The sequence below is a fragment of the Gossypium arboreum genome, chromosome 8 (assembly GCF_025698485.1).
Source record: "Gossypium arboreum isolate Shixiya-1 chromosome 8, ASM2569848v2, whole genome shotgun sequence".
NCBI classification, from domain to species: Eukaryota; Viridiplantae; Streptophyta; class Magnoliopsida; order Malvales; family Malvaceae; genus Gossypium; species Gossypium arboreum.
Window position 1 is genome coordinate 119,050,303 of NC_069077.1, and position 11,293 is coordinate 119,061,595.

General features: G+C 38.6%; 1 protein-coding gene across 1 annotated transcript; it reads left to right on the top strand.

Annotated features, from left to right (window-relative positions):
• The first annotated feature begins 1,240 nt into the window (after positions 1-1,240).
• LOC108462204 (uncharacterized) lies at positions 1,241-2,341 on the top strand. The gene is made up of 4 exons (XM_017762180.1): positions 1,241-1,318; positions 1,436-1,788; positions 1,842-1,927; positions 2,043-2,341. The coding sequence occupies exons 1-4, from the start codon at positions 1,241-1,243 to the stop codon at positions 2,339-2,341; spliced, it is 816 nt and encodes a 271-aa protein (XP_017617669.1).
• Positions 2,342-11,293: the final 8,952 nt, after the last annotated feature.

Genomic DNA, 11,293 nt, shown 5'->3' on the forward strand with positions numbered 1-11,293 from the left:
TGGCCAAATATATTGGTCTTTAGTGAGTTAATGATTCTGACTTATAAATCTATCTATTTATCTTATGTTTGATATTGGTGATGTGCATATGCATGGTTGGTAATAAGTTGTTTAAGTTGTTTAATTAATGAATTAAGTCTGTTAACACCTCGTGTTCGACTCCGGCGACGGTCTCGAGTACGGGGCGTTACATGTCTGAAATACTGCGAATGTGTTATGAGACTACTATGGGTAGTACGTTACTGAAACACTTTAGGTAGTGTAAATTAAAAACCGTAGTGAGCTTATTTCTCGTGATAACTGACTCTGAAACTCTATTACTATATTACTTATAATATCTGCTAAAAATTATTGAAACTATAATCTGATGTGCATAAAAATTCTAAATACAGATTAATTCGATAGTTACGATGAGCACACATGGTACCATGGATGGGGTACTAGAGGCTGAAGTAGAGGCCGTAGAGGGATTCGATCTGAGTCATTCGCATCTAATACGATCCCTAATCAGGACACTAGCGAAACACTAGTGTCACCTATTACTGAGATTGGTGCTAAGTCCCAGGACCGTACAGCTGGGGACGACGCACTATCCCAGGCTTTGTTGCAAATTCTGGAGAGGGTCGCTAGGGCTAATACTGGATCTGGAGGCCATGGGTTGGTTACGAAATGACTCCGGTCGAATGGGGCTGAGATATTCAGGGGTATCGCGGAAGTTGCTCCAAGTGTGGCTGAGTACTGGATCGAGGTCACGGAGCGTATCATGGATGATCTAGACTTTTCTGATGAGCAGAAGCTCAAGGGGGTTGTGTCTTTGCTTCGCGATGAGGCATATCAGTGGTGGCTGCCCGTTAAGGAGGGCACTCAGCCCGAACGACTGACTTGGGATCTATTTAAGACCACTTATCAGAGTAAGTACTTGGGAGCCAGTTAAACTGATGCTAGGCGATGTGAGTTCCTAAATCTCAGTCAAGGTGACCTTTCAGTGGCTGAGTAGGAGGCTGAGTTCATTAGATTGAGCCGTTATACGAGGGGCATGGTGGCGACCAAGTATGAGCGTTGTGTCCTATTTGAGGACAATCTCCGTGATAGTCTACGAGTTCTGATAACTCTACAGAGGGAGCGGGATTTCTCAGCCTTGGTCAAGAAGGTCAAGATTTCTGAGGAGGTGAAGCGCTTTGAGCGTCAAAATCATGAGAAGGGGAAGGCTAAGAGGGATTCTTAGCCTTCGAATACTGGGATGGGGCCTAAGAAAAAGGCCAGGCCTGATGGGCCCGTGAGAGCTGGGCCTGCTATTGTTGTTCCTATTGGGGTGGCGGTGTGTTAGCTCTGTAATAGACACCATCCGGGCAAGTGTTGGAGGTCTACTAGAGCCTATCTTAGATGTGGGTCTACTAAGCATCATGTTAAAGACTGTCCATTAAGGACTAATCAGATGCAAGCTCTGGCTACTAGGATTGCACAGCTGCCAAGGGTTGTTCAACAGCCACCTAGGGGTCTAGGACAGGCTAGGGGCGGTAACGGTATTGGTCGAGGTCAAAGAGCACGAGGCAGAGGTGCTGGGCAGACTGAGGCATGGCAGCTTGCCCTTGTCTATGCTGCACATCGCCGTGAGGATGGAGATGCTCTAGACGTCATCACGGATACGTTCTTCATTTCTAATGTACCTTATGTTGCATTGATAGACATAGGCTCTACACATTCCTATGTTACATGTTCTGTGTCTCAGACTTTGGGAATCCCGCGTGAGAGCACTTCTAGTGAGATTTTAGTGGTGAGTCCATTGGGGTAATTTATTAGGGTTAGTAAACTGTTTAAAGAAGTTCCGTTGGAATTCTAAGGAACGGTATTCTTGGCGGATCTGATGGAACTTCCGTTTGGGGAGTTCCACTTAATTTTAGGCATGGACTGGTTGGTAAAGCATGGTGTAAGTTTGGATTGTGCTGAAAAGAGGGTTGTTCTGACGACCAAGGGGGATAATGAGATAGTCATGATTGGAGAATGACGGAATTATCTGTGTAATATGATATCTGCGTTGGTAGCAGAGAAGCTAGTGAGGAAAGGATATAAGGCATTTTTGGCCTACATCAGTGTTTCCGATTCTGTGGACTCTTCGATTAAGGACATCCGTACTGTGAGGGACTTTCTAGATGTTTTTCCAAAGGAATTACTAGGATTGCCTCCGAGTCAAGAGGTAGAATTTGGCATCGAGTTGATTCCTAGTATAGCTCTAGTGTCTATCGCCCCTTATCGAATGGCGCCGAATGAGCTGGCAGAACTGAAGGCTCAAATACAGGAGCTGTTGGATCATGGGTTTATTCATCCCAGTGGGTCTCCATAGGGAGCACCTGTTCTGTTTGTAAAGAAGAAGGACGGTATGATGAGGATGTGTATCTATTACCGACAGTTGAATAAGTTGACGATTAAGAATAAATACCCACTTCCGAGGATATACGATTTATTCGATTAGTTCAGAAGGGCTTCTATGTTCTCCAAGATTGATCTACGAATCAGTTAAAGGTCAAGGAGGCCAATGTGCATAAGACGGCATTTAGGACTCGTTATGGACATTACGAGTTTCTAGTTATGCCCTTTGGGTTGACTAATGCACCAGCGGCATTTATGGATCTGATGAACCGTGTATTCCAACCCTACTTGGACCGGTTCATTATGGTGTTTATAGACGACATCCTGGTGTATTCTAAGACTGAGGATGAGCACGATGAGCATCTCAGGATTGTTTTGTAGATCCTTCGTGACAAACAATTCTATTCGAAGTTCTCTAAGTGTGAGTTCTGGCTTCAGGAAGTAACCTTTTTTGGAACATGTGGTGTCTTCTGGGAGAATTCGTGTTGATCCTCGTAAAATTGAGGCTGTGTTGGATTGGAAACAACCGAAGAATGTGACAGGGATATAAAATTTTCTAGGACTAGTAGGATACTACCGACGCTTCGTAGAAGGGTTCTCGTTGATCGCAACGCTGTTGACTAAGTTATTGTGTAAAGGAGTTCCTTTTGTTTGGACTGACGCACAGCAGGAGAGCTTCGAGAAGCTTAAGACAATTTTGACTCAAGCTCCAGTTCTGATACAGCCTGAGCCTGGTAGGGACTTCGTGGATTATAGTGATGTGTCACATGTGGGTTTGGGTTGCGTTCTGATGCAAGATGGTAAGGTAGTTGCTTATGCGTCTAGATAGCTTAAGACTTACGAGGCTAACTATTCGACGCATGATTTGGAGTTGGTTGCAGTTGTCTTTGCATTAATAATTTGGAGGCACTATATATACGGTGAGAAGTGTACTATCTATACTCATCACAAGAGCCTCAAGTATCTCCTCATTCAGAAGGAGTTAAATCTTAGGCAGCGGCGATAGGTTGAGCTACTTAAGGATTATGACTGCAATATAGAGTATCACCCTGGAAAGGCCAATGCGATGGCCATTCATTAAGCCATACGACTATGGCAGATTTGAGAGCGTTATTCACTCGACTGAGTCTTTATGACGATGGGAGTCTCCTGGCTGAGTTGCAGGTTAGACTGACGTGGCTGGATTAGATTAAGGATAAGCAGTTAGGAGATAAGTCTCTTGAGTTGCGATTTCATTAGATTGAGGCTAGAACTACTACTGATTTTGGGATTGACAGTGATAGGGTACTGTGTTTTTGAGGTAGGATCTGTGTATCTAATGATGAGGATTTGAGACTATCGATTTTGAGGGAAGTGCATAGTAGTCCTTACGCTATGCATCCCGGTGGAAACAAGATGTATAAAGATCTTCAAGAGTTGTACTGGTGGCCAGGGTTGAAACGTAAGGTGACAGACTATATTGCTCAATGTTTGACTTGTCAGCAGGTTAAGGCTGAGCATCAGTTACCTTCGGGTTTGCTACAGCCAGTAAAGATACCGATGTGGAAATGGGAGCGAGTAACGATGGACTTCATTAGTGGGCTGCCTCTAGCACCCAGTAATAAGGATTCTGTTTGGGTCGTTGTGGATCGATTGACCAAGTTTGCACACTTCATTCCTATTAAAATAGACTTCTCTTTACAAAAGTTGGCTAAGCTTTAAATCTCAGAGAGAGTAAGACTGCATGGGGTTCCAGTGTCGATTATCTATGATAGGATCCTCGATTCACTTCTCGATTTTGGTAGAAGCTTCATGAGGATTTGGGTTCACGACTTCACTTCAGTACTGCATTTCATCCTCAGACAGATGGTCAGTCGGAGAGGGTGATTCATAAACTAGAGGATATGTTGAGGGCTATTTTATGGATTTCCGAGGTAGTAAGGAGGAGTACTTGCCTTTGGCAGAGTTCGCTTACAATAATAGCCATTAGTCTAGTATTCAGATGGCACCTTATGAGGCACTTTATGGTCGTAAGTGTCGCACCCCTTTGTGCTGGTCTGAGTTGAGTGAGTGACGTGTTCTAGGTCCAGAGTTGGTTTCAGAGACTGAGGATAAGGTCCGATTGATTCGAGAGCGTCTGAAAGTGGCTTATGATAGACAAAAGTCCTATCCTGATTTGAAGAGGAAAGATATCGAGTATTCTATGGAAGAAGGTTCTGAGGTTCGGTCGCAAAGGTAAGTTGAGTCCCCAATTTATTAGGTCGTACCGAATTCTGAAGTGAGTAGGGCAAGTCGCATATCAGTTGGAGTTACCAGAGTTAGATTGTATTCATAATGTTTTTCATGTCTCGATGTTGAGAAGTTACCACTCTGATCCCACGCACATTGTGCTTGTAGAGAAAATTGAAGTTAGACCAGATCTGACGTTCGAGGATGAGCCAATTGAAATTTTGGATCGTGATGTTAAGGTTTTGCGTAGAAAGTTCATTCCTTTAATGAAGGTGTTGTGGCAGAATCATAACACTGAGGAGGCTACTTGAGAGCTAGAGGATGCAATGCGTTTGCAGTATCCTTACCTTTTCTAACCAAGTAAAATTCGAGGACAAATTTTCTTCAAAGAGGTAGAGTTTTAACACCCCAAATTTCTGTAATTTCGACTTCTGTGATTGTTGAGCATGGAAATATCAAAACTTTTGTTTTGAATCATTTTGGCATAAAATATATGTGGTTTAAAAGGTTATGTGCTCTAGGGTGTGTTTGGGAGGTCCCAAGTTCGAGCCTTAACTTTGGCTAAATTTTGGTTTTTATTTGAATAAAGCTTAACTTTTGGTTAATGGGCTTATAAAACTTTATTGGTAGGAACTTAACAAAATGGGCCTGTTGGTTTAGTGGTTAAGTGCCCAGAGTTTATGCTAGAGGTCCTGTGTTCGAATCCTGGCTTAGGCATTATTTTTGCCACTAAGGCCATGATAAAATTGAAGGTGTACTAAAACACTGAAGTGGTAGCGTTTATCAGTCTTTTCTGAGTAGTTTCCCCAAAAGAACTCTCTCTACTGAAATTCTCTACTATTTTCCCCTCTCCACGTTCTTTTTTTTTCTTTTTGCTGAAATTTTCCTTGCCTTCCTTCTATTCGTTTTGATTTTGTATTAACAGGCTTCTGCGATTCATTGACGTTCTCCTCATTGGTAAGTTTCTGTTTGTCATTCGTAAAAATCATTTTGATTAAGAGATTCAGGGGGAATTTTCTTTGGGTGTTTAGGTACTGATCAAAGGGGCTGTTCTTCGGTCCTAAACAGCGAATTAAGTGCATAGTATTCGCTAGTTTTCACTCGAGGTAAGAGATTTAATGATTTTGAGGCAAAATATCTCGTTTAGTTTCAATCAAAATTTGTTTAGGAGACTGAAATGGGTTTTGACATGGTCGAATATAGGTTCTGGAGTGCTCGGGATTGCGTTAGGCTTTAATCGAAACCAGGTGTGTACTCTAGTCGATCTAAAATCGCGTTTTGGTGAAAGCTAAAAATGCTATTGTCAATGCCACACGGGCGTGTGGACTATCCGTGTAGAGGTCGTGTGGCGAGACACACTCATGTGGAGGCCATGTGGTGAGACACGGCCACGTGGTCGATGAAGTAGGACGTGCACGCGCCACATGGCCACGACTGACATGGGCATATGAGGCTAGCGAGGCCGTGTACGAGGCACGGGCTTGACCAATTGGGCCGTGTGGGTCACACGGGCGTGTGGTCCACACGGGCAGGGCACACGGGCATGTGAGCCCGATTTGTTTGAAATGTTCTGCAAGGTTGTACGGGTCACCGAAGTCGACTGTGACCTGATTGTAAGGTTGGTAAACGTTACTTAGACCCCTATACTCTGATCTGATACTAAGATGTATGTAAAAGCATGATAATTAAAGCATGTGTATCTGTTCTAATTTGATAATGATGTTATGATTTGATATCAGCTCATGAGCATGCCATATTATCTACGTTGCATTGCATTGGGTTGGGTTTGCTGCTGAAGAGAAGGAAGACTGAAAGGCTATTAGCCTGTCATCTGGCAACTATGCTGCATATATCTGATACGTGACATATACGGTACCACTTGGTGTGTAGGGTTGGATGGGTTAATTTTCTGCTCATACTCGGTGTGTAGGGCTGGATGGGTCAATTTTATCCCCACATGGTGTGTTGGGTTGGACGGAGATGATGTGCAGGGTTGGTGGGCATTACTGTTATGATTGATATGCATGTGTATCTATATGGGCTAAGGCCCGAATGTATCTGATACTGTTCTGAGTGGGCTAAGGCCTACACTGATTTTGTTAAAAGCTCAAGCTCGATTATGACTATTTAACTGCTATCAATTTACATGCATGCTTTACTGTGGGGATGTACACACTGAGTTTGTAAAAACTCACCCCTTATTTTATTTGTGTATCAGTTAATCCCTAGTAGTAGGTGGATCGGTGCAGCGGAGGGCTCGACGGTGACCACTGTTACATACACTTTGGTTTTAAAGGTTTTTAATGCTTTTATTATTTTAATTGTTACAGTTAGGAGTAATTATGTAATTCCTGGTTTCAGATTGTTTGGTTTAAGTTCGGAATTTTGAAATACTGTTTATGGATTTTGGAACAGTAACTTTATTAGTACTTAAGCTTCCACGAACTAATAAATGTTTTCAAGCAAATTAATCAATATATATTTTCTAAGTTAAGAAAAAGGTGGTATTTGGAACGATTTTTGGGTAAACACGATTTTAAATACATTCTCATGTGACTTCGCCAGATTCGGCCATAACGTCTAGGCCGAGTTTGGTGTGTTACAATTTCCTTTCTGCCTTCAACAACAATCAAATTCACAATCTGTGTCATGCATCTCATATGAAGATATTTACCATTTTGAAATAAACCCCCTCGAGGGTTAAATTTCTTTCTCAAATAACCAATAGCAACACCATTTAAACTTGCATTATCAACAGGAATAGTAAACAACTTATCAATCCCCCAATTCAAGAAGTATTTCTCAATCACCATCCAAATGGACTCTCCCTTAGGACTAGAAATTGGACAAAAGTTTAAAATCTTTTTATTCAATTTCCAATCATTATCAATAAACTGAGCAGTGATGCACAAATAATTAACTCTTTGCAAAGAAGTCTATGTGTCAGTATTTAAGAAAACTCTAGAACAAGAACTTCTCAAAAGTTGTTTTATCTTGACCCTTTTGATCTAAATACAATTGATAAACATCCCTAGTCATAGTAGTTCGTGAAGGAATATGAAACCTAGGACATGCCACAAACATAAATTTCTTAAAGCCTTCACTTTCAACAAACTTGAAAGGTAATTCATCAATCGCAATCATTTGTGCTAATCCTTTACTACATGCTTCTTGATCAAATCTCCAAGTTGAAAGATGCCCTTCCCCCCTTCAACTCCCCTTCTAGGTAAAACTAGTTGCCCTTAACTAGTGTCAACAACATTGCTAGGATTTTTCTTACATGAGCCAATATGATATTTCAATAACCTTAAACCATTTTTTTTTTCATATCACAACAAAATTCCTTTTGACAATAATTACATTTAGCCTTACTTACACCCTCACTATTAATAATCTTAATGAAGTGAGACCAAAATTCTAACCTTTGAGGAGTGGCTTTTCTTTTCCCAGTAGTCCCATTTGCTTGGCTTGAAGCTCCAACTCCCAAATTTTCAGAATCTATCGAAGTAGGAGGTGTAACACTACCCTTAATAGATGTTGGTTCGGTGGACATTCTGCAAGAAAAAAATTATATAATAAATTAAAAATACATTTATAATATTAAACATATTTTGATGTTGAGCTTTAGAGAAATACATTCTGCTTTTATCCATGTCTAATAACTTCTTGCAGACAAGAAACCAATTTGTTAAAAAAAATAGCTAATAGGATAATGCAGGCATAGATGTTAACAGCCCATATAAATCTTTTTTTTTTACAACACATACATACAAATCTCAATGAATCAATTAATCTTAAACTAAATAAATTATAGCAATAAAATAATCAAATAACTTACAAAGAATAAATTACGTTAATAAGATAATTTACCCTTTGACAACAAATAAAAATAAGCAAAAATTACAGCAATAAATCAATGAATCTTAAACTAAATAAATTTAATTAGAAGTTTGTAAATAAGGTAAAAGTACCCATAGATTTTCCATGAACTTTGACTATAAGAATTATTGCCCATTTATTTCTAATTATGTTAAGATTAGCCCCACAAAGGGAAATTTAATATTTTTGGGGTTTTCATAGGAATGGCTATTTTCATGGAGCAGACTGCAGAGCTAAACTTCAAATGTTTTTAGGCATGTCCAATTGAAAAGAGGGAGCAACAATATTAAAAGAATCTACAAGAAATACCTACATTTGGGAAATTTTGAGGAGAGGGAAGGGATTTGGAGTTTTGAGGGAATTTCTAACATTGTTGATAAATAACTGATTCTCAAGAGAGGAAAGAGTCTAGTCGGTAAAGATGGGGAAAGTTAATAAATAAGTTAAAATATAGAGTGTTTATTAAAATAAGAATGCAACAGGCACAGTTTTGAGGAGAAAAAATGGAAGGGATTAATATTTTAGTTAATGCATATTTATATTTATAAATATAATAATAAAAATATATTTTTTAGGTTTTAAAAAAAAATCATTATACTTAATAAACTGTATATTGATACCTGATTTTAAATTTTAAATACAGATATGATTAAATATCATTAAAAAATTAAATAAGATCATAAAATACCTAAAAAATCAAGAAAACAAAGAGTTTTCTTACTGCGATTCAAAGACAGTAATGAGCTATTTCGACAACAACACCAATGACCGATCAGTAGCTCCAGCCTCCAGCTATGATACTTTTGAAGGTTTTGAAGGTTTTGGGAGATTTTGAAGGTTTTGAAGATTTTGAGAGATTTCAAAATTTCAATTAGGGATTTGAAACTTGAAGGGTTAGGGTTTTTTTATTTCTGTCGTCTGTGTGCGTAGTGAGTGTCTATGTTTTAGTTTTACTAGACTTTTACTTTTAGATTTTTATTTTTATTTATTAAATTATTTGTAATTTTTATGATTGGGTTGGGTAATTAGGTTGGGTAATTAGTTTGGGTAATTGGGTTGGGTTGGGTACTTGGGTTTAAATTTATTAGATTGGATTTGATGTTGGATTGGGTTTGGGTAAATAGTAGGCTATTTATATATTATAATTTTATTTATTAATTTTTTTGGTTAACCAAAAAAATTTGGTTAACCGACCGATTTCGAACCGAATTAACCGTTAACCGAAAACTCAAAAAATTATTAATCGACCCCAACCGAAAAAATTCGGTTAACTGACCGATTAACTGAATTCGATCGGTTAACCGAATTTTTTAGTTTTACTCGAATTTTGCACACCCCTATCGAAAACAGTGTGCCAAACCGTGTACAGCTCTATGTAAGAGTCACACGGTTATGTCGCCCGGCCGTGTAACAGATTGATGCTGTGTGGAAAGTATTACACCTAAAATTTAGATGGCACACAGCCGTGTGGCAGCCCGTGTCCCAAGTCGTATGCTCCCAAAATAACCCCTAATGTAAGCCAATTTAACACCCTTTTCTTGGACACCAATCCAAACCTTTTCCTAACACATTCACATGGTTGAACACATTCAAACATACCTAAAACATGCCAAACCATTCAACCTATGTGCCTAACCAATATGTCATCACTTGGCACCACAATTCACACACAAAATCAATTTAATTACAAGGCTACAAATTCACATCTTAAACATATAAAAAATATATCAAATGGCTATTTCCTTTACACTCTATTTTACCATATGTCATCTACTTCAAAAAGGCATAAATAAAGTGACCAAGCACCTATACATAAACACTTACAAACCAGTCAACCATCAAGAACATATATACAAGAGAGCTTGACATAAACATCAACCATACCATATTAACAAAATAACATTAAAACCCTTATTACATGTCATTTATAACTATTTCACAAAATAACCAAAATCAACCAAAATGATGGTCAGATAGTGTGAGCATGCTCTGATGAGATTCCAATCAATCGAGCTTTTTAATAATCTACAAAACAAAGAAAACAACTAACATAAGAAACTAGAGCTTAATAAGCACGTATATAACTTAAATGTAAACTTACCTAATAGACAATTCACATATGTTTCGTAACATCCCAAAAATTAAGGGTTAGTAGAATTGAGTTTGTGAATCAAGAGAGAGTGGTCATGCCTTAATTTTGAGATTATCTATGCATTTTTAGGAAATAAATGAGTATTGGTCTGTTGGTTAAGTGTTAGTGAAACGTTTATTGAAACCCAAGTTCAAATCCTTTCTCTCGCATCTTTTTATTATTTTGTAAATTTTGCCTTAAACCCTAGTATGCAACATGCCTTGTTTTTAAAATAAATATTGCAAAGTTATTTCAAGAATGAGGAAAAATCCTAATGGTTAAAAGAAATATGAGAAAGCATGGGAATTAAATAAGGTCCCAAGTTCGAATCCTTTCCCTTGCAAAATAATTAAATTTTGCAAAATCCCTTTTTTTTTTTTTTAATGTGTGTGCCATCCGTACCCTTGACCCTAAGTATAAATACAAAATTTTATTATATTTTCTAGAACTTAATTCATTTTTCCCTACCCTAATCGTTCACGCTCTTCCTCTACTCTTTTCTCTTCAATTTTCTTTCTTTCTCCCATTGTTATCGTCGCCAACACCTCCCATTTTACCATCTCTTTCTTCTTCTTTTTGCATCAAGATTGTGCACCATCTCCTTTACTCTATTCTTTTAATTTATCCTTATCTAAATCAGCTCCAAATCTGAAATCTTGAACCCCAAGATCGATCCCGAACAATGGCAAGAAAGTGACATTGTCGTTT

What these genes read in the sequence shown, in the direction of transcription:
- LOC108462204 (XM_017762180.1), top strand. Translation starts at nt 1,241, where the DNA reads ATGGGGCCTAAGAAAAAGGCCAGGCCTGATGGGCCCGTGAGAGCTGGG. An exon ending in TTGTTCCTATTGGGGTGGCG is followed by an intron (nt 1,319 to 1,435) that starts GTGTGTTAGCTC and finishes AGGACTAATCAG; the next exon opens with ATGCAAGCTCTGGCTACTAG. An exon ending in ACTGGTTGGTAAAGCATGGT is followed by an intron (nt 1,928 to 2,042) that starts GTAAGTTTGGAT and finishes CTGCGTTGGTAG; the next exon opens with CAGAGAAGCTAGTGAGGAAA.